This window comes from Pholis gunnellus (genome assembly GCF_910591455.1).
Source record: "Pholis gunnellus genome assembly, chromosome: 6".
Taxonomy (NCBI): domain Eukaryota; kingdom Metazoa; phylum Chordata; class Actinopteri; order Perciformes; family Pholidae; genus Pholis; species Pholis gunnellus.
The window spans coordinates 8,635,649-8,659,584 of record NC_136532.1 but is presented as its reverse complement, the minus strand read 5'-3'; the positions used below and the strand labels follow the sequence as shown (position 1 = coordinate 8,659,584).

Genomic DNA, 23,936 nt, shown 5'->3' with positions numbered 1-23,936 from the left:
GTTTTACAGTCTGCAACTTTACTGTTTGGTTAACTTTCCTGACGCTCGTTAACCACGCTTCCAGCTGCAAAAAGAAGTCTATGAGAAAATGACCCTACTTCTCATTTGATTTAGTACCTCAATAAACATTGTAAACATGAGTTTAGGGTCTCAAACGTAGTTTCAAGTCTTCTTCTATACAGCATGATGCTCATTTCATAAATTGCGGTCCCATTTAGAGTAAAATACAGGAAAAGGCAGGGTGTGCTTTAGGGCGGGGCTACCTTATGATTGAGAGGTCGCAACCATGGCGTTGTCCGGTCTGGGAGTCGTCCATGTTTTTTTCTTCCAACTTTCATGAAAGTTAATTGACGTCACGGTGACGACGTCCACTTCTTATATACAGTCAATGTTCCAGCCACAGCAGGCAGCTGTGCTGCCTTTTTGTAAATTGAATTAGTCTTGGCCAGTCACTGTGGTCTATAAAGTAAGAATAAATATTTTATTTTACTGTGATTTGTTTTAGGAGCCAATTTAAAGGCTAACTGGAGGAAAGAGACTGCTGTCTGTGGCCTTTAAAACTGTATTACTTCTTTCTTCTCACTACTGGCTCATAATTAGGGAAGCCTTTGTTGTCAGCACCAGTTTATAGCTCACTGTGGACCAGTTAAACCAAAGTAAGAGCTGTGTAAAGCCTGCAGTGAATTACTACAGTGTCCCAGTCAGCAAACAGCTACAACCCACATTGGTGTGTTATTAACAAACAGCAGAATGACAAATGAATCAAAAATAACATTAGAAAAACGAAAGATAGTTAAGACAGTTAAATTCAACACAGTGTGCTGCTTTGCTCTCAAGTGCCAGCAGAGGTCTCCAGAGAGCTGTGTGTCACACCAGGTTTTGACTCCTGATACCTTTTCTGTCCTCGAATATGTTTAATAAAAACATGCTACACAATATATATGTTGTCGTTTTTGTTTTGTTGTTTTTTAATCCACAGTAATTATCTTAATTTACACCATACATTGTTTACATAGCAGCTGCCACTATACTGTACGTCCACCAGTCATAGTTCTGCTGGTATAATATTGCAGATTTTTTAAGCATTTCAGACGTGTTTCTCTATTTTTTCCTGAACCCAGAACCTCATTTTCTATCCCTCTTATACACACACACACACACACACACGAGGCATTGTCTACGATCCCCTTCCCCTCATACACATGGCCCACTACTGCTGAATGACATCACTGACCGAAGGCAGGAGTAGGCCCTGCAGAGCTGGGGATGACTCACTTCTATCTGTACAGCCCAGCAGCAGACAGCAGGCACGCGAGTGGTGAGGCCGATCTCAGCCCGCATCTCTCTCATCCAAAGCGATTCAATATGGGACACTGCTGCTGACTGAACACAGCCATGCTGCTTAAAGGCAAGGTCGCAAACCCAGTCCTAGTGGTTTTCCGCCCCTCTAATGACCCGGCTAGTTAGAGCATGACTGGCGGCGTAACTCATACTGGGTGCCTCGCCGGTTTACTGCCCATATGTTAACATAGACTTGGGGAAATGTACCAGACTAAACACATATGCAAAGACAGATGCACTTATGTTGGAGGCTGGCATTATTTGAAACATGATCAGCAGCCTTACTTATTTCATATACTGTGGGTCAAACTGGAAAATGTAATGATTGCACTGTCATCGTTTAACAATCCAGACCAAAGTCAAATGTAAGTACTGCTGCTTATTGTGAAGCTCTCAGCACACAGTGCTGCTATCAGAGGTTTGCCACACTAACACACGGAGAGAAAAAACCCTGACACTGCATCCAAGTACATTAGACCAATTTCACCAGACAGGACACGCTTTTTCCCTTGGCACAATAGCTCCTGTGAATGTATCTGCTCTGTCAGTGTTACACCTTTTCTCTCCCACAATGTTTTTAAAAGGCTGAATTTCTTCCATGTGAATGCACACACAGTATCACAGAGCACCCAGACTTTCACAAGGCATTGCAAGTATATCGATTCTAAACATAGAAAGCTAGCCTACTTCATGTATGTAAGCTAGAACTATCCGTACAACTTCATCCTCTATGTATTAACCCGTATTAACCTATGCACTCTCCTCTCTTGGTTTCAGTTTGGTGTTGATGCTAGTAGCAACCACTACTGGGCACGGTCCAATGGCGGTTCGTTCTACAATCAGTTTAGATAGTTCTGAACAAGCTAGCTACTACAGTATGCTAGCAGCATTCTAAACTTCTAAATAAAGTTAAATGTTTACTGGTGGGCTAACTGTTATATATTTTACTTTTAGTTTTGTGGACTCTGTGTCCAGTGTTTAATGATAGTAATGTGCTACAATCACACGACTGTCTTCAAGTAACAGTTTGTGTAACATATTTTCAAATTCAGCAAACGCGCAACGTTGATTGTTAATTTACTAATCCCAGTAACTTCGACATTTTTCGGTGTTGGGCTTGCTCGCTGACTTACCAGGAGTTTGATGAAGCCCATTTCCACCACTGTGATGAAAAAATAAAGATCCTGTGAAGTCATTATAATGAGACACTTTCTCAAAATAAGCATCTCATAATTCAGAAATACTATCTCATGATTATGAGATACTAAGTCATCATTTTGAGAAAGTTTCCATACGTATCAGTTTCATCATCTGAGGGCCGATTGGTCCGAGAGCTCTTGCCACAGGGGATGGGTAACGTTAGCCTCCATCTGAACAGGAGGATTATGCCTCCTGCTAATGTTGCGTAGCTTAATTAGCTATGGTTACGTTCTTAGCTGGCTTGCTAACGTTAGCCACTGGTACGTAAGCATACATTCAGGAAAAAATCTTGAGTTGCTTTCTTCTAGGGAAGACTTCAAAGAACAACTAACTACTGGCTTCAACCTTTATTGGAGGCGCGTTTAGCTCGTCGTTGTGCACTTACACCTGAAGTGAGGGCAGAGGAGTACCTTAGTCTATCTTAGTTGTTGGGTTTTTTGTCCTGAAGAGACCCTCACATGATAACTTTCAAAAGATAACAATGACCCATGGGCAGGTTGTGTGACTGCTAAACTGGGTTAATGTAAGCAAAGCAGACAAACCGATGAGCTGAGGAAAGGATGGCCAAACCTTAACAGGCTCAGTGGTGAAATGTTGTTCCTGATTTCTCCTCATGTTATGTAAAGAAGGCCCACCCTCGGAATGCTTAGTTTGGCCTCGGATTAAATGAGTAGAGCCAGAAAGCTGATTACATATCTGTAATCTTGTTTTTATAAAAACATTTCCAGTGGCAGAAATACAAGGAGGACCGGGCTGATTTCTCCATTGAACCCCTGCAATGATCAGACGTGCCAGCTTGAAACAGCATCAAACCACAGAAATGCTGGCATCTTGTCTACGTAATAGCAGACAACCATAAAACCAACCGGCAGACCAACTTGTTCGTCCAGAGAAAAACGCTTCCCATTAATTAGGGCTAGATATCTAGTGACTTCTTGCTGAGTCTGAGTCAAAGTTAAATAGCGGAACAGATTAGTGACAAACTCTTGATTCCCCTCAGCTATTTAAAGTGTAGAATTTGTGCATGTAATGTAAAGACAACGCTTACTTCAGCCTCAACAAGCCAACGCTGCAGTGCATGAAACTTCACATCAGCTCATTGCAGTAGAAACTTCACTAACTATATGGATGACCTTAGAATGCAGTAAAGCGCGCAGGTCACACTGTATGTAAAGTAACACTTCTACTGTAGCCATTAAATTATATTCGGTACATTGTTTAAAGCCCTTCTTCCGTACAACTTGGTCATTTGTTTGACTGATTTATGTGACAGAGCCGAACACATCTCTACTCTACAGATCAACATGTTATGAAATAGGCTGTGAGATGAATTTATGTCTGCCCGAGGCTTGTGAGCCAACATCCTTAGATGGTCACAGTGAATTAGACCCTGAGACTCCACCGAATACCCTTCCACCCACTGTTGTGAGAGAAACAGGGAGTAGGAGTGAGAAAGCAAAATGGAGAGTGACGTTTTACAACAGAAAGCATTCATCTAGTTTGAACCAGTGGACAAATGAAACCAGGAAGAGGGCAAACTCATTTTCGAGGGACAATTTTGTGTGTCTGTGTGCAGTGAAGCCCCATCGCACATCCGTTGACAGATAAATAACAGATAAATGGGATTATGGGGAAGATAAGAAAATGATGGGACATTCAGATATCCGTCTGTGATGGTGAGCTATTATTAGGACTGTATTGTTGCGCTGTAACAACAAGATGATGTGGTGTGCTTTTCAGTGTAGATTACAAGCCGATGATGGCGAGTGAAATACGCCTAATTTACACTGTACTATCTCAGTCAGCCAGTTGCATGAGTAATAGGTCTATATAGGCCTTGAACCCATCTCTCTCTCACACACACACACACTCAGATACACAATGCAGGCTGCGACGAACATGAAAAACAAATTAGAGACAGAACCGCACACGTGTGGAATCAAAAATGTGTGTGTCGGGCATCAACCACCATGTAGTCATTCCCTAATAAAGAACCTCCAAACATTGCAAATAATTTACCATCAGGGGAAATAAGTGAGCTTGATCTAAATCCAGAAATCCACCTCATATGCAACCCCTTATGAAATATCATATGTAAGATGACTATTAGCAAATATAAGCTTAAATTTAGAGAGTGCAGCATGAACCAAAAAGCTCGGCCAATTAGATGGTGGATAAAGGAGGCTGTCACATTACCTGTCAGGATACAACATTTGTTTGATGATTGGAGGAATATGTGTGAGAAACATTGTGTGAAACAGCCATGATTTGTTTCCCATGACACCGGAAATTACCCAAATGTCTACTTATAATACAGCATGTCTGTCTTTATCTTTTTGTTCTCACTCACAAGTCACATCACAGACACATTTTCACAGCCTTGAGAGGAGTAACTAGAACGGTGCAATCAGTAGAGTGCAGATCTATGCCAGGTGTGTCTGCAACGTGCTGTATTGTTTGATTGCATGAATACAAACCATGCACCTCACCCTCCCCCCCATCTAGTGGATCAGACTTGTTTTTCACTCCCATGTTTCACACAACAGATACGCTCACATTCTGACCCATGCAGATGTCTGCACCGGGCCTTGTTCAGGCGTGTGTCTCAGCTTCGTCTCATGTGCGTAACCGCGACTTGAAGCGTGTAGTTAGGCTTCAGTATGAAGGCAAATCACTGTCAAAATCCGAGAGCGCAAATGAGATCCATGCGCGCGCGTATTTTACTTTGACTTCATACTTCAGGTCTATTTTTTCAACAACTTGCGTGGAAAGGTGAGGTTGATGCTGAATTTAAAAGGCACGGAATAACTGTGTCTCTTGCCGCAGAGCAGCCGCTGAGCGGCAGCGATGCAGTCAGCTGCGTGTGTAGTTCCGTAAACACACCGTCCAAAACAATAGAAGTGTGCGACCGGGGGGCCGATTATGAGTAGTGAGTGAGGAGTCAGCAGGCAGTCAATGGCAGTATAAAACAGGAAATAAAAGGTGTTTTGAGAACCACAACCACGAGAGGTCCATGCACCATGCAGCTATAATAAAACACCCAAAATATAATGCAGTTTGCTGCAGCGAAATCCGAGATTAGCCGTGGAGAGACACAGAGGTGCACGCTCACTCACGGATGCATGCACACACACACGCACGCACACTCGTGAGTGATTGCATGACTCTCCTGGCGGAGTTATTAATGACAATCCATAAGTCAACACACAGTGTTAACGTGTTACGCCCCCATATTTAAACAATCTTGTCCCATTTGACGACAGCAGGCTTTTCACCCCTCCGTCAAGTGCAGCAGATTGTAACAGCTAAACATGTTTGCCAATTCATGTGGGCGGACACATGTTGTACAAGATGTTCGAGACAGTTCTTTTGGAGCATACCCATCCCTAATTCAGAAGGACCATAATTCAATGCAGAAGCACAGTGAAAACACAATTATTCCTCTGAAAACTGACCTGGCCATTGCCAAGCCAGTTAGTTAGTTTAAATGACCACCGTATTTGAAAAAGCTGCACTGGATGTGTGTCTTTTAAGGGTTTTACATGTGAGTGTGTGTAGCCTGATCTAATGTTAGCTAGCTGGCTTCACTCCATTCACGGTGTCCTACACCAAGCAGGGCTCTTATCAGGACCGTGACATGATAAATAATATAGGACACCTGACAAAATATCCTTGTTTTAATATAACTCTTGCCAACTGGCAAGCCGTCTCTCCACTGGCAGAAAAGCATGCACCTGGTGGATATCGTTCAGAGGAAGGTGGAGGCTCAATGGAAATACCAGGAGTAAGCTTAAGTCAGTCCTTCTTGGCCCTGTTGCAGGGGGGAAAAAATAAATAAATAATCCATGTGCCACCCCTTATGTTTATTCACTCTTTCCTTGCACAAACACTAGCTGTCAAAGGCACTTAACTCCAACTACTCAGCGGTGTGTGCTTACTCCAAGCACTGCAATCACGTCTCGGTGAGGGACAAGTTGATACGTTACAGTGCAACACTATCCAGTTGCTTCACTCTGTTGGAGAAAACTGCGGTATGGCACAAACAAGTCATGGAGTGCTGAATGCGCTCATTTCTCTGCACTGCTCAATCCTCGAAAGCGGTGCTAATTTTTCACTATTGCATGTAATACTGTCCTGTTGTGATACAGCCACAATGCGGTTGGACGGACCCTCCCTGTGTTTGTGTGATGGGTCTCAAAGGCAAAAACATTGCCCCCAGTCAGCAGGGGCACAAAGACTTTCTGGTCCTCTTTCTGGTCCCTGTTTTTAAGAGCAACATTGCCGTGACCCGGTCCAAACATAGAAAATGTCAACAGTTGTTTACGGAAACTTTTTGTGCAGTCAAAGGCAAACAAAGTATTCTGTGTTCAGTAAACAAAGCACCAGGATGTGCCGTGCGAGAGATGACCAAAAGATGACCGGCACATACCATCACTCTCTCTTGAGACATTACACCCCCCCCCCCCCACACACACACACACACACACGATCCAGGCGAGGGCAGACGCTGTGTGTCTTAAACTGTTGCTCTTTAAGAGACACAATGACAGGACTTCCAGTATAACAACGGGAAAAGTAAGTACAAGGCCCCAGCTGTTTCTCTCTTCTTCTTCTTCTCCTCTCTTGTGTCCCTTGGAGGTTATTCTTCCTGTCTAACGTAACAAAGAGGCCCCCCTCATCTGTTTCGTCAATCCCTGCTTATGTTGCTGTACATGTCATCAATTAAAGGCTATCTGCCCCACCGCTGACCATGACACTATGGCTTCATAGTAAGACATTGTGTTGTGGTTCCCCTGATACCATCCAGCTGTGCTGAAGGTCATTGTTTACTACAGAGAGAGAGAGAGAGAGGAAGGGTAGATCTTTTCCTCTATGCGTGTTTTGGACATGTCTCGTAAGTTGCTATGTGTCATAGGACGGTCTCAAGGCATGCCTATGGTGCTGCCTTTTAATTAAGGGGCGTGCAATCGGAACAGACTCCATTTAAGGTTCAAAGGTCAAACACCTTGGGTTTAATATCAAACAGCACATTCGTCACGGGATTCATGACAATATGGCCAAACATCTGGAGGCTGGGAATATGTTGTACCCAAGCAACAAACCATCCTCGATTCCAAAAACTTGTTTCCTGTCACAAGTTAAAAGCAGATGTAAACGTAATGGATGAAAATACCTTTCAAGCATCTCTTTAAAAAGAACATGGACTTTTATAATCAGTTACTAAAGCTCGGTAGACACGCAAAATCCCAGAATGGCCTCTAAAAGCCCTGAGATTTTCCTGCTCATTGTTATGGGAACGGAGTTCCCAATAAAAAAAAGATACTTAAATGCTTTTGGCACTGCTCACTCATTCGTGTGTGTCTGTCTGTGTGTACGCATGCATATTGCAGTGCCTCGGCACAAGAGCTTTAGAGGACTTTTGCATACTATTCCTTGCCAGAAAAGCGGAGGAAAACAAACACTGCCTTTATTACAGTAATGAATATGTTTATGGACGCAAATGGTACAATTTTCCATTAACTCCCACTTATAAAATGCCAAGAATGGCTCAGGGAAATGTATGACATTTGACTTTGTTGGCGCCAAACACCGCAGTCCTCCACTGCGACTTGACCCCTGACCCTGCACCTCTGGAAACTCATAAAAACGACACCGCTCCCTATATCGCTCAAAGCTGCAGGGATCCTCCTCAGGAGACCGATACTAAGACACCAGGAGCAGCGCCGGTGGTCCAGTACACACAGCCAGGCTCATCACTCTGTGTTCCCATTCACTCACATTAACAAGCGGCAACACTCATTCAGAAAAAAAGACCTGGGGCAACATAACAACAGAGATACAAACAATTAATAAAATATAAATGTAATGTGTGCTCCATAATCATTTTCTCCGACGCTGTGTGGTTTTTCAAAAGTCATCGTCGAGTCAGCGCAGCCATCCATTATTCAGCCTAATCTGACTTGCACGGTAGATGCCTCGTCACAGGACTAGGAGTGAGGAGCAGAGCGCTGTCATACGGGTTCAGAGTCTCCGTTGTGTGTGACGACAGCCTCTATCTCAGGTGATGCACAGGTGAAACAATGGGTTCAGTGTTGCGCCGCTCTCATCTCGCGGACTCGTCCACGTGGAGGTGGAGGGCAGCAGCGCTGGCTGGCAGTCTGACAGTTTATATTTGCATAGTAGAGGTCAGGTGGAACACAAGGCTCCCTGTGTTCTACGCTGCAATAAAGGAGCTCGGAGAGAAGCAGGCTGACAGACAGGTAGTTATTAGAAACAGCAGGCAGAATCCCCCTGCTTTGAAGCAACAAAAGGGCCAGGAGACAGCGGCTTGTCTTTTTAAGTTGATGTCACATGCAAAACTTCTTATCTTTAGACGGCTTCAAAGTGAAGCAAAATGAAGGAGTGATGCCTTTTTTTTAAATTATGAAACGAACTTTATAACAATGCCATTTCCGTCCCCACTTATGAGCGGGTTGGGATATGAAACATAAACAGGTCCATATGTTGGTTAGCTGGTCAGCTGGCTCTACATTAAAGCCTCCTGGGTCGAATTTATGTGTAACGATACTGTATGATGTAACTTTTTAAACTCACTTGAACTGTGTTCAGTGAGTACAAATCATAACAAGACAAGGCTCTGCTTCTTGTGTGGAGTCATCTGTCTCTTGCTATAGCAAGCCACTTTGATTCATAATTGATAAGCATATCTATGGAAAATCAAGGGAGTTGTTCTTTGGCTAAGCTGCAGAGGTGATAACCTCCTTTAAGGGGAGTTGCTGAGTATTGCTCCAACACATATGGCAGTTTAACAAGGAACGCTCTGACACATGCAAACACTTTTCACCCAAACACACACACACACACGCACGCACACACATCCTCTGTCTCCTTCTACTGTCCATCTCTGTTGAATTCAGTTTGCCTTTCTCTCAGTCTCTTAGGTTTTACTTTGCTTTTGGACTCAAATCATATATTTTTTTGAAGCTGCCGAGAGGATCAAAGTGCTCCCGACTCCAATACAAACAATGACTGTCTCATTTCCTGTTCCCTCTGAAAGTATGTGTGACTGCAGCACAATTTGGAGCAGGCCTATTTATAGCCGACTACCACCACCCCGCAGCCTGAAAGTCACACCGGGAGATTTCGGGAGGGGAGTCCTTGAGCTCCTCTGTCAACGCGGAGCACTGTGGTTGACAAGTTTGCCAATGAGGTCGGTCACTGTGAAGTCGCACTGCACCGTCACCTGCTCTGAAGCACAAGGCTACATCCCTCAAAGACACAGAATGCAAGTACACGCTGTTAGTAATCTAGTGCATGTAAAAAAAAAAAAATCTAGGTGCATACATGTACATGCATGTGTTACGTTTTATTGTATGTGATATGTCACTTCTTGTCAAATAGTAAGCCAACAGCAAGAAGAGCTTTTGGCTTACTATAGAGGAGTGACAGGGAGGAAAACAGGGTAGTAGTATAACTTACTTTATATCTTTTTGAGAAAGTTCCAGAAAGAGGTTATTTATCCACTCCTGGCTGCCGTGCGGTGTCTTCTGTTTGCTCTCCGAGAGTCCCAATCAGAGAAACCAAAACAAACCAAAGTATCCGGTGTGCATCTCTAACACAGTCCCACACTCCGCTGCTCACTGATGCTCTCTGGAATAAGGAGGGAACTCTGCGCGCAGCTCCCAGGCTCACAGCCAATCATGTCAGAGTGGTTCCTGCCTCTTGGCCAATCTTGTGGCTCTCTTGCTCCAGCCTTCTACCCCCCCCCCCCCCCCCCCCCCCCACCTCCCCTTCTCCTTCTCCTCCCCCTGAAAGTTCCCATGGTTGGACAAACTCTAAACGAGAGGAGAGAAGAGGAGAAGGAGTAAGACAGAGTGGGAAGAACTGATGTAGTATTTACAGAATGGGGTAAAAATAATTTAGCAGTTGTGAATGTCAGTGACAAAACTCTGGAAATTGTTGTGCAGCCTAATCTGCTAATGGTGGCCAAGGATTTACTCAGTATTTATTCTTTGCTACGATTATAATTATTTATTTAGCTTTGGTTTAAAATTGCAAAATTGTGCTTTTGCACCTTTCTTTGAGTTGGCAGTGGTGCTGCAACGTCCAGGTTGACCATGCTTCACTGCTGCCTGTATCAGCCATATCAAAGGAATAGCTCGACATTTTGGAAAGTACACTTTCTTGAGAAGACGTTTGCTAAATATGAAGCTACAGCCAGGTTAGCTTAGCTTAGCATAAAGACAGGAAACCTCTAACATGCCTCTGTTCTTAAGGTAGCAAACTCTGCCAACCTGCACCTTTTAAAGCTCACTAATTAATGCATTCTTGTTTAATTAAGCTTGAAAAATAATTGTTTGACAAAAAAAAGTTTGAAAACAACAAGTTATGGTTTTTACGGGGGGCACGTGCTGGGCTATTTCTTGGTCTCGTCTGTGCTGGTAGGATGGATGTTGTTATGTTTGGACGGAGCCAGGCTAGCTGTGTCCCCCCGATTCCACTCATTATGCTAAGCTAAGCTAACGGTCTCTTGGCTCCAACTTATACTGAGCGGTCAAATATGAGAGTGGTTTCGATCGTCTCAACTTACTCTCGGCAAGAAAAGCAAAGAAGCGTATTTCTCCAAAATGTTGAACTCTTCCTTTAATCCTTTAATATAGACAGAAGCGGATTCCTTTTGGACATGCCCAAAAACCAGAGATGAACGACGGGTGAAATTAAATCCCATTACGCAGGAATGAAGACCGTGACATATTGAAAAATAAAAGACTGAACATGTTTTGACATATTAAAGTAAGCACACTCACATACGCACTTGCAATCATTCCCAGAGGTGATGTGATTCTCTCTTGCTTCAGCGACCACAGAGAATACAGTGTACCCTGAGAGAACCATGAAGTGCAAATGTTCTTTGCAACAACGCATTGACAAGACAGATATGGCTTGTGCTGCAGAGCCAATGAGCGCCTGCTTTGTCGTGTTTATTTTGGCTCCAAAGCTATCAGTGACACACGCTGACGCACACGTTCACACACCTTTCTTTTTTGCCCTGGAGGGACCGGAGCCATGGCGTTTGGTCGAGAGAGATTCTCACCTCAGTCAAGAGGCAGATTTATTCAGGCAGGACTTTGAGCTGCGGCCTGGTTATCTACAACATTTAGATAAGGATCTGAGATGAAAAAGCTTTGAGTGCATATTTTGTTTGGACAGTAATGCCGATGCCATGATGATGTGTGTGAGTGCAGTGTGTGCTCTCTTCAGAGTGGAGTAGCCAGACCTCACAGATACAAAGTAACTGTATTACATTAGTGAGCCTTAGAGGTGCATGTAGGGAGATGTTATTATCGTTCGACAGAGACAGGCTAGCCATTTCCACAGTTTGCAGTCTGTGTTAAAGGGACAGTTCACCTTAAAATCAAAAATACATATTGTTCCTCTTACCTGTAGTGCTATTTATCAATCTGGATTGTTTTGGTGTGAGTTGCCTTGTTTTGTAGATCTCTCTCGAAAAATATTGTTTTTCAACCATAGTTCCTATATGAAAATGCTCACAACAAGGTCTGTGGATTATCTTGAGTAACCGGGTCATGATTTGTGTAAAGAGACATTGCTGTTGAGTTTTTTCCAATGTATTTTCTGGTCACTTTGAACACCACAATCCGATTGCGATATAGTCCCATTTTACTAGAGAGAAGGCAGACAACTTTACGGCCGATATCTCCAAAACGAGGCAAGACGTCGGCTTTAACCAGTCGGGGAGAGTCTAATGAAATGACATAGTGTAGCCATCCATGCATTATGGGAAATGTATGATCCCGCAGTTTTGCAGCTTGACCCATGTAAGGGCTTAAAATTGAGCTATAACGGCATCTGTTGCCTTGCTTTTGACGATTTCTTATTTTTTGTCAAATGTCTCTCGCAAGTCTCCCTTTAAATTGAGTAGAACTGCAGGTCAAAGTGAGTTAAATTCAGTCAGCGCACATGTGGATCTCCCCAGGTAATAAGGCTTTGAAGATTACAGACGCCCTGGCCCATGAACAGCTTGAAGGGTAAGTGGCACCTATATGTAACACTGTGTACGGCAAACATCAGGAATGATCACGTCAAATCAAATTACAGTGTGTACTTTATGAGAGGCCCCTCTGGACAACTGTTGCCAAATCTGCCTCCCGTCTGTTCTTACATATCTGGAGTATGTTCAGCTTGAGGCTCTCATCCAGACAAACAGCTCAAAACATCATAACACACACACACACACACACACACAGTATTTGTATTGCTGATTCATGTGGCTGTGCGTTCTCCAAAACTAAAAAATAATGGCAAGCAGCAACTGCAATAACAAGGATGAACAAAGCTCAGAGAGTCTTTACAAAAGCAGAGAGATGAGATAATTGGAAATAGCATCCAGCAAATGTGGCTGTGCGGTTGTTACTTTTGAGAATTTTTCTGAGAACACATTTTGAGTTAATGTTCCCGTTGCTCCCCGAGTGAAGAGTCTCGCTCTTAGAAAATACACACTGAGGGTAATGTGCCTCTTCCCTCATCCAAATATTGACTGGGAGCCTGAGCAGCTGCGACGGCCAGCCGTTTTTCACACAGTGGAAAATGGCGATGATATTTGAGTCAGACTGCCTCATCCATCAAAACAGAAGTGTTTTTAAACATCTCGCAGGAATCTCTCAGCTGAATTCGAGTCACGGGTTTTAATTTATGGCTCAAACTATGTCGAAACTAAAACACAAACAGATCTTGATCGGAAGATCGATATCGCTCTCAAAATTTGCCCTTTGAATATGAAACGTAGCGTAGCTTAGCATAAAGACCAGAAACAGGTTCAACCAGCGCGTCTGCCTCTGTCCTACTCTTTCCAGTTTTTATGCCAAGCAACATCATCTTCTAGTTCCAGCTTCATATTCAACAGGCGGATATTGATCGCATCATCTGTCTCGAGGCCAGAAAGTAAATAAGCTTAGGTATAACTCTGCCAGGAATATCTAAATTCAGTTTTATGACGGGGAGACAAGCGAGCAAGACAGGCAGACAGAAATACAGGCAGCAGAGTAGGCGGGCCTTCGGGGAACTGCCAGGCAAATCGGCACGCAGCCTGGGATTCAGCAAAGCATGTGAGCAAGACTGCTACAGTACAGAGCTGTCTGACCCCCAGGCTCATCATACTCACAGGAGTGGAAGGGTTATGCTAATGCCAAAGGGCGTACGCGTTGTTCCTCTTTCGTTCTGTTGCATCAAAGCATCATGCGCTGGGTAAACAGCGGGAAGATTAATACAAATTTACATCTGTGATTTGTCCGAGCAAAAGGGGGAATAGTTTATTCTGTAAAACCCTGAAGGATGCGAGGCTGAAAATGTACTTGAACACGCAGAGAAATCGGATCACAGGCCACATGAATAGTTCTTCTTTGCCGCTTGTCCCTAAACAAAGACTGTGACAGCTCACAGCCGCAGAGGCAGCAGCTGACACACACACACACAGACACACAAAGCGGACACCACTCTGAGAACTTATTGGAAGACAAGACACCGATCAATAAGTCGGCTTTGGGACAAAATGATATACTGCAGCGCGGTAGATAAGTACCTAGGAAACATTCTCCAGTCCAAACGCAGCACATTTGTTCCACTGCTGTGAACCCAGAGTCACTGCAAAAGCTGTTGACAGTAACCACGGCGGAGGGGGAGAGATGTTCTTGGTGAAGGGAGGTGTGGGGACTCAGTGCTCTGCGAAGAGGCCCAAAGGGACAAACACACAGTTGAAAACATGCTTGTAGAGGTGCAAATGTGCAGGTGCAGGGAAGCGTGACGAGCTGAATCCGAAACCAAATGCAACTGTTCGTTAAAAACAAATGCTTTAACGTTCTCGATTGTAAATCTTTGCACCAAAAAAAAATCATAATGGGCCTATTTCATCGTTCTGTGAGAATCAAAAAAAAGAATTGTTGTTCACTATCGTTGTCCTTACACTGAACTCTAGATGTGTTCTGCCTCAAGACCAGATGTCAGACGTCTGACACCTGAACTACCCGATTATGCAGCCCTGTCTGACTTTAAAGACAACACAACATGACAGGTGTTCTGTTTGTGGCGACTGACCTCAACAAATGAAAGCACATTCTGTTGAGAGCAAAGTGTGACTCTGCTGACAGACTCAGCACACACACACACACACACACAGTACCCTGCTCTCTTCTTGTTCATATCAAGGCGTCAATAGATCACCTGGACACTTCTCATATCACAGAGGTTTAGAACACCTCATCTTTTTTTTGGTGGTGTCTCTCCCCCTCCAGCACCCTCTGTTCTCTCCCACATGCGAGCACTCGCTGTCGCCCCTCATTGTAAAGTTTCAAAGGTGCTATCACCCCTCTACAACAGAGGTCTTCAACAGGGGGTCCGCGACCCCCTTTGGTTGATTAGACACATTTTTTTTTTCCCAAACATGAATCTGTCCATTATTGTAATAGTTCAGTGTTGTATGCAAGACAACAGTTATGTTTATGCATGGTAGTGGTACTAATAGGCCATCACTCGTTTTCGTTTCCACATTTATGTTTAAAATAAAAACGTAATTGAATCGCTTGTATTCATGATTATCATGCAATTGACAGACAATGTTGATATTGGCATTGGTATCAGTTGACAAGGTATGTTTATAAATGGCAGTGGCACGGCCACCCTACTCACTGTGCCATGAATATATGAACCTGTGTATTATTTGAATAGCTTGAATGCACAATAAAGAGGTATGTTTATACATGGCACTAGGCCCAGTTTAATATAAAACACAATTGTATACAATATATATAGTCGGGGGTCCCTGCTCCATCTATCTATCAGTTTGGGGGTCCTTGGCCTGAAAATTGTTGAAGACCCCTGCTCTACAAGATAACGATCAGGTGACTGCACGGACGTGCTTTTCCCAAACTGTTGTCACGAGGCACGACAGACAAGTCATGTTAAGAAAACAGACGTGCTCTAACGATGGTGTTGCTGGAAGTGTCGTGATCTGGCGAATTACAGTCACTACAAAGAAAAGCGATTACCGACAGCCGTCTGCTGTGACTCTGGCATTTCAAACAGCCTCACGACTCCTCCTGACAGTCATCACTGAGGGAGACAGCACGACAATATATTTCATGTTGATGTCACCTTTGATTGTGGCAAAGTGTGACAACTGTGGCACCCTGCATGGAGAGTCCCCCTTAAATACCCTGAACACTTGGTGTCAAGGGTTTCTCTACAACAATAAAGCAGATACAATCCATATTGTTTTATAGTAACAATGGACGCCGTGACAATTTGTGTGACTGCTGTAAATCTTCTGAACCCACAGATGATGAGAGTTCCTCTCAGCGCTCCAGAGTCGTTCAGCCTCTTTCACTTCACAGCTGCCCAGCACCAAACAAAACACAGACAAGGTTAAGAACTAGTGGGTGAACACAGCGGAGCATTTAGCATCTCAAGAGACAGATGTTTCCCTTCCAAGTTAGTGGAGACCAAAATATAGATGCTAAGAGGGGGAGAGGCTTGCGTATGACAGGTCGCTATGCACGTCTCCGTGTGAATGATAATTTGCTCCATATCTGCTGGATGCTACTTCAAACCAGTGGGAAAAACAAAAGCATGACCACAATTCTGTGTTCATGCGGTAGCCCAGAGTAGGAAACCAAGACCTTTGATAACATTCAAAAATGTCTTCATTTAACCAATTTAATTTTGTATTGCATACTTTTGCAAATGGTTTCTGGGTGCCCAATATGGATGAGAGGCTGTAGATCCAAATAAACTTCACTCTAAACACCACTGTCAATGGGGCATTTCAGTTTCAAACAGACCAGAATGCAGAAAATAGGTCACTGCGCAGATTAAATATTTCTACCATGAGACCAAACTGAGAAAAAAAGCAACATGTCTCTGTCATTAATGACGCTTTGCGGTAAGGGGGCTAGCTTGCAGATGGAGATGTAACTGGATGTATCATCCATGCCCTCCATGGGTTGGGCTGACCCGCTACCTGCTCTCAGCACTCCTATACCACTGTGTATTTTTCATGGAAAAGCACAGCAGACTTTAAATGACTTCCATAATGTGCAGCTTTATCTTAGACTGACGTCAGCTCCCCTTTGTGTATTTAAAGCTCTCTTATTTTCCATCACGCAGCCGAGTGTCATTTGATGAAAAGCTTCGGGGGAGATGTTGTTTGGTGGCGGTGTCATTATGTACCACTTAATTGCAGAAGGATGTACAAATAGACATGTTAGCGTGCTCTCCTGTGTTCTGGGTACGACGTGATGGAGGAGGAAGCGTGTTAGACAGAAAAAGAGCTTTTTCCTACATGTAAAATACATCTAAAATACATGGATGCAAAATTGAAAATGATATAGAGGCTATGCAGTGCCTATACAATATATTCACCCCTTGGAGGTTTTCATGTTTGTCTTACACTAACAAAGTACTTTTTTTTTTTAATAGACAGAAAAAGTGAAAACAGATGCAAAATTATCGAAATTAATTTCAAGTGTAGAATTCAAAATACTTGTTAACCCATTATAAAGCCAGTATTTAGTGGATGCACCTTTGGCAGCAGTTGAGTGTGTGGAAAGGTTTTTTATATTTGGACACTACGATTCTCCCCATTCGTCTCGGTAACAACTGCTCAAGCTTTGGCTGGTTGCATTGACGTCGTGAGCCAAAAGCCCTTTTCCAAGTCCAGTCCCAACTTATCAATTGGACTGAGATCTGGACCCTCAGGGATGTCAGCATGGTGTCAAGCCATCCCGACAGCTTTGGCTTAATGCTCGGGCTCATGGATTGTCCTGCAGGATTTTCATTTAATTAGTTTGCATGGTTCAACTTGGAATAAAAAGTAATCGCTCAATAATAAATTCAACCAGATGACTTGTACCAGTGATGCCATGCTTTTCTATGAATGTGAAATTATTTTGTTTAGCTATAGTTGTGTGTGGCTATCCATCAGACACACCTTCTCTATAGTCTCAGTTTAACAGCAGCTCCTACTGGTGAAAATAGCTCATTACAGTCAGGTCAAAGCATCACTTCATCAATGAAAATATGAATTTCATGAAGCCAGCATTTACTCTGGAGTTGCACAATTAGCTAGCAAGGTAAAAAATGGAGAAAAGTACTCTGGAAATGTTGACAGTGTGGTCTGTGTGCAAACTTTAGGTTTAAATTCAACAACAAATTATTTTTAAAAGGTTTCACAATAAAACATGAATTAATCAAAACAATCAAAACATACCTGAAAGCATGTAGCCCTTTGGGTCAGACATCATGTGGGCTGCACATGTGATGGGAGAATACAGACTGTGCATAGAGGGTTGTGATGTTACTACCATTCACTGGGGTTCTGGCAAATTGGGAATTTTACAACCCTTTGCAACCTTCAGTGATAGCGGCTGAAATCTCTCAAACTGCAACATCAGCACGTTTCACTTTGTGAAAAGCCTCAAGTCTTGGCTACAAGGTTCCATTTATAAATCTGGTTTCTACAATATTATGCCGGCTAATCATTTATTTGCAATTACTTTGTCCAAGTAAGTTGCTCCTATACTATTCAAATTTAGACGAAATAAAAACACTTCCACAACTAAATTAAAAAGAATTTCAAGAGACATTTTTCACAGATCATTTATTTTCATATAAATACATATAAAATACAATATAAACAACTTACTTCATATCATTTCTTAGCCTAACAACTATTGGTATAACAAAGGAAAAAAAGGTCCCCCCGTATGCAATGTACAACTTTAAATCTTTAGCGTCAACTTGGATTTGCACCTGAATTATTTAAAAAAAAAAAAAAAAAAAAAAAGGTGGAACTCTTTCCACATCAAGCTCGATCCTGTGCCCTAAAGTCTCCAAAGAAGGAGCAGAGTGTTACATTCACTTTTCAGGTTAAGGTCATCGTAACTCTGATTTAAAACTACTCCACAGACCTCAGTCCAAAGGCACTTCTCGACTCCGGCCACCTGAAGAGCTCGTTCGCCACAGAAGTTCAACACATGAAGCAAAAACCTTTTTCTTTTTAAAAAGCAGGCAAGTAAGGCTGCTCATGTCTTTTCTGGGTGGCTAATAGTGAATCCCTATAATATATAGTGCACTTAATACAGTGTTATTTTACAATAAGGACGTCGTAAAACTAGCTCAAGCTCTGGATCCTACAAGAATCCAAATGTCGGTCAGCCTTCATCTCTGGCATCTCCGTCACATCATAGCTTCATTGGAGAACACGTTGATTCTGCTGTATAAAGATAGCTCTTTTCACTGAATGTCTGTACCATCAGCAGCAGTTGTGACTCAACCATAGAGAAGTGGGCGTGCATATGTCATAGAAACTAAGAGGAAAAAAAACAAAAAAAAAAAAACATGTTCTGCATGCATGTAACCATTTGGTGACAACAACAACAACCTGAACAGGACATGTGTAGCCGGAATACCATTTAAAAAAAAAAAAAGAATCAACTGAATAGTCAAAGTAATCTTTTTTTTGGCCAGTTGAAATAACAAAACTTTTCAGTGCGCAACTTTAAAAACCTTTAACTGGGTTTCCGAAAAAAAAGAAAAAAAAAAAAGTCACAGAAGTTAAATCTCAGCATTAGAAGCCTTTTTTGAGGAAGCACAGTTTGACTGTATAGCCGTGGGTGCCACAGTCTTACCATAGGTGAAACCCTATAGTCAGTGTGATTAGTTGAGTTTTTTTGAAATATTTGAAAACCATACTGTAGTAGAGAGGAGGGATATTTGGGTACTTCCATAGCAGAACTTGGGCTTTACCTTCATTGAAAACAAACGAGATAAAACCCTTCAGCTTGAGTCGATAAACCTCTTGAATATAGCTTTGGTCAAAAAGCAAAGATTGTCTTTTGGAGTTGCAAGTACAAAACCAATCAGAAAATACAGTCCAAGCTAATTGGAGTGGAATCTTAGATGCATTTTGCTTACATGTACAACAGCAACCAACCCTGAGAAGCCTGCGTCACTCTTCTTTGTCATGACTGGCATTTCCATTCATAAGCCCGTTGCTGTGGTGCTCCCATTTCTGATTCTGCAGTACTTTAGGCAGCCTCTTGCCCTTGGTGTAGGCGTGGTACCAGAAGTTGAGGAAGAGGAACAAGAAAATCAGGCCGTATGAACCGATGATGTAGACGAAGATGGGGAACTGGTAGGAGCAGTCCTTCAGGAAGAAATACTGGGAGATGTGGCTGGTCACGACTGCAAACTGGATCTGGGGGGGGGGGGGGGGCGACATGGAAATAAAGTTGGTTCTGCTGTCACACATGAACACTTTGAAATCACAAGATACACAAAAAGAGAAGTATAACATACCAGCTGAATGGTAGTCAGGTGCTTCTTCCACCACAGGTACTTCTGATATTTGGGGCCCAAAGCAGTCAGGCCGTAGTAGGTGTACATGATGACATGGACGATACAGTTAAGCAGGGCGTGAAATGTCCCCATGCCGCCTGAAAATAGGGAGTGTATCAAGGAGAATGTCCAAAATGTCAAATAAATGCAAGGTCATAAACTATAGCTTGAATATTTAAAAAAAAAAAAAAGAAAAGAAAAAAATGTAAATAAAGATTCCTACCTGCAGAAAAACGAACGCCAAACCACCAGGTGAAGGGCATGATTGAGTGATGGTAGACATGAAGAAATGTCACCTGGCTGTTCTTCTTCCTCAGCACAAAGAAGATCTGAAAAGGGGAAAATAAACTATAAATACACGGGAGAGTCTAGTTCAACACAATGCATAAGGAAACATATTCAACCAACAGTGCCAAATACCAGACAGTGATTGAGTCACTCACCGTATCCAACATCTCAATGAACTTTGAGAAGTAGTAAAGCCAGCATGTTGCCGCCATCTAGAGGAGACAGTAAAGAATATTTCAGCACTGGTTCTTAAAAAAAAACTAATAAAATAAAAACAGCTCTTCTACTACATGCTCTGTGCTAAATTCAAATCAGATGCTGCAGTTACATCCCAACCTGTAAAGGAGTGGCTTACCCTCACACCCTGTGATGAATCAGAGAAGTCGACCGGGTCACAGCTGAAAGAGTATCCGGTTCCCCATCCTGACATCACAAACTGAAGGAGAAAAAAAAAATAAAATCATAACTTTACCTTTAAAAACTTTGTAGTTGTTTAATTCGTCTCAAAATCTTTTAATCTAGAAATGTTGCTTTTGATGAATACATTAAAGCTACAGCGTGTTGAGGTAGTATTTCACAAAATGACTTATTCTAAAAAAAAAAAAAAAAAAAAAGAAAAAAAAAAAAGAGAAAAAAAAGTGTGGTTGAGATACTGATACAATTAAGAATGTCTCTCGATAAAGTGTCATGTTGACATTACGCAGCATGTGCACTAGACAATGCATGAAAAGAAAAACACCTGCATATCTGGTTTGACCTCAAAGTCACGATAAAGGAAACAACCATGAACAACAGTGTTGCACAAGACTGATGATAGACAGCATGTGTCACATCTCTTCTTTCTGAACAATGGAGTCCAACAATGCAGGAAGTACTGACTGACTCTACTATGGAGGATTTCAGCAGCTCACATTTCACGTCAACAAACTGCAGCAAGACACAACAACATGACTCACCTCATAGCACATGTAGAGCGAGAGAGCCACCACGCCGAAGTTGTAGACTATGAGCACTCCTTTGAGGTCGAAGGGTTTGCGGTTCTCCATCAGCCGAGGCCCCAGCGACTGGACAAAGTAAATGTACGCTGCGATGACGATGGTTTGGGGCATAGGGGACGACATAAGGAACCAGCTCGCTGTCCGTCTGTCTGCAGCACAAGAGCGTCGACAGGTTTGAGAGATCAACAAGGTTCAGGCGCAGAGGATTTAAGTAACAAAAAAAACGGAACCATGAAGGATTTACCTGCATTTTGGATGAACTCTTCATAAATGAGTGCGGCGGAGGACTTCATATTATCGAATTCCATTTTCAGACGAGATGCTTGCAATTTAGCTAAAAAGAGCAGAAGACAAATGTTAGGAAGTCAAAAAAAGAAAGTGTGTATGCTTAAATGTTCAGACACACTCAAAAGCTGCTAAATACACAGAATAGAGAAAACACTGCATTCAATGGATTTTAATTTTATTTAAAAAAACCTAATAAAAAGAAATTCACACCGAGGAGCCATCAAGCTTACGAAGGCCTAACAGGCCCTCCACTTTCATTATGAACTTCTCAGGAAGTAAGACTCCCATGAAACTGCTGCACCGACAGCACACAGTTTCCTCCACATGCAACCGGTTTTTCCATTTCACGATGGAATTTTATCATCTGAACAGTGTTCGACAGCTCGGTATAGTGGCAGAAGAAATATCACCATTTGTAGTGCCATGGCTGCAAGACTGGACCAAAAGCCACTCTGCCATTCTTTGCTGCCCTTCTCGAGCATCTGAAGCAGACAAAGCCAAGAGTGTACGGGGAGTACAATGAGTAGCAGTCAGTGTCTGTTTTCAGACAACGAACAGTGTGACGAGCATGTACGCATGGATAATGTATATAAAATGGTGTCGTCACAAAACTATGCTGCCTGGACTGTCTTTATGATGATGTTTCTCTAAGGGAAACACTTTAAAAGCAGTTAGTACTGTAAGCAGGCGGACATTATTTGGCGATGCTGTACATTAATGTGACAAGAAAATGGTCAAACTACTTTTTTTAAATGGAGCTCCAATGCCTTTAGAATTACACACTATGCTGTCAGAATGGCACCACGCTCAAACTGGCACAATTTTCAAAATTGAAGGCAAGTGGGATGAAGTGATCCCAGCATCAGCGCTGAAGCCATTAATCCTGACCCAAAAAGTAATGGTTCACAAGTTTAAATGGCACCCATGTGTGACAGTGAGCAGACATGGGTGGTGTCGGGCACAGTTACAGGGTCGCTATAGGATGCCAACAAGTGGCTTGACTGGTTTCTTGAGACACGTCTAGGAAAAAAAAAGAAAAAGGGAAACTTGTCACAGTAACTTCCTCATCTCAGGGGCTTCCCTTTGAGAAACCGGAATAGAAACAATCTCATCAACTCAACATACCTGTTGGATTATTCATTTCTAGAAGAACATTGTGCCATTTGTGAATAGATGGAAATTAAAAAAACATCACTTCTAGTCTGCCAACCTGTGCACATATGACATTACCCCACATGACTGGTTTTCAAGGTGTGTCTACCTGAATGCAATGGGAACTTGAACAGGGCTTATGTCAATGGGTGAATGGTAATAAAAAAAAAAAAGGCATGGCTATCTTGAGTGACATAGCGAGCATTGACACTCCAATTAAGGTCATAGAGATCATTATGTAAAGGCTGTTACGCACATGGCACACTAATATTTTGTGTACATTTAATGTCTGAATGTCAACTCCCACATTTCACAAAAGATAAAAAAAATGTTTGTTTATTTTAATCCAGGTTTAGGTGATTTTGGCCGCATTCAAAATCATTCAATAAATAAAGCAGACTTATTGATGTGGTGAAGGTACAGGATAAAAACACTGAACAGCTTTACATGAAAACATTAAGCACCCATACCTCCGAATAAAATACACATTAAAGTTAATTGTGTGTAGAAGCTATTAAAGTTAAGGCTCGTGCCCAGACACTAATGTTCAGTTAGTGCACCAATAAAAAAAAAAAAAGGCATCAAAATTATTTAAAATATATACATTCTTGGCCAATTTCAGATACATTTCCACACCAGTATCGCTTCAAAATCTCAACAAGTGGCTTAGTTGATGAGGACCAGGTGACGCAAGTATTGAAAAACGGGTCCGACAGCTACCGTGCGACCCACCACGACAGGAAATCATTCCGTAATCACGGGCACGCTTTGGCATCGACGCACCTGTCAGACTTTAATCGGGTAATTTTCATTGGGGTTGTTTCATCACTTTACTCGGATTCAGTTAGGGAAGAAAAAAAACATCACTTACAAAGCTTGAGCTGCAGCTGCCAGCTGATGAAAATCCTTGTGGTCTGTCGAATTGTCTATATCCAAAACTCCCGGCTCACCTGCCGCTGCACTACAGGTGTGACTCCTGCGCTGTTCACGCGCTGACACAGGGAGCTCTCTTCTTATGGGAGCACCCGGGGGGGCGTGGTCTGCTCTCCTGCTTTCCTGCTCTCCAGCGCTCCAGCCACGCTTCCGCGTTTTCTGATTGGCCGACTCGCGGACTACCGTTTCTAGTTCATTCTCGAGTGATGTCTCATCGAAAGCTATGTCGACATTTTGTCATAGTACAGCATGTATCCACCGTAATTGGTTTCAGTACACACAAAAAGGGGATCATCAGCTTTCACCACAACCTCCCTAAAACCAGTA

The 23,936-nt window shown here is 42.7% G+C and overlaps 1 protein-coding gene across 2 annotated transcripts; it reads right to left on the bottom strand.

The window, feature by feature from the left end:
- Positions 1–18,202: 18,202 nt before the first annotated feature.
- On the bottom strand, positions 18,203–23,657 carry elovl7a (ELOVL fatty acid elongase 7a). Of its 2 annotated transcripts, XM_079162014.1 has the most exons (9): positions 23,548–23,650; positions 21,935–22,006; positions 21,481–21,570; positions 21,195–21,385; positions 20,594–20,674; positions 20,394–20,450; positions 20,174–20,279; positions 19,912–20,048; positions 18,203–19,810 (listed from the first exon to the last, which is right to left on the bottom strand). In XM_079162014.1, exons 2-9 carry the CDS (start codon positions 21,981–21,983, stop codon positions 19,562–19,564), a joined length of 960 nt encoding a protein of 319 aa, XP_079018140.1. In that variant the 5' UTR covers positions 21,984–22,006; positions 23,548–23,650; the 3' UTR covers positions 18,203–19,561. The 2 variants fall into 2 exon arrangements, with proteins under 2 accessions (XP_079018140.1, XP_079018141.1); XM_079162015.1 differs by lacking the exon at positions 21,935–22,006 and having other exon boundaries at positions 23,548–23,657.
- Between the last annotated feature and the right edge of the window lie 279 nt (positions 23,658–23,936).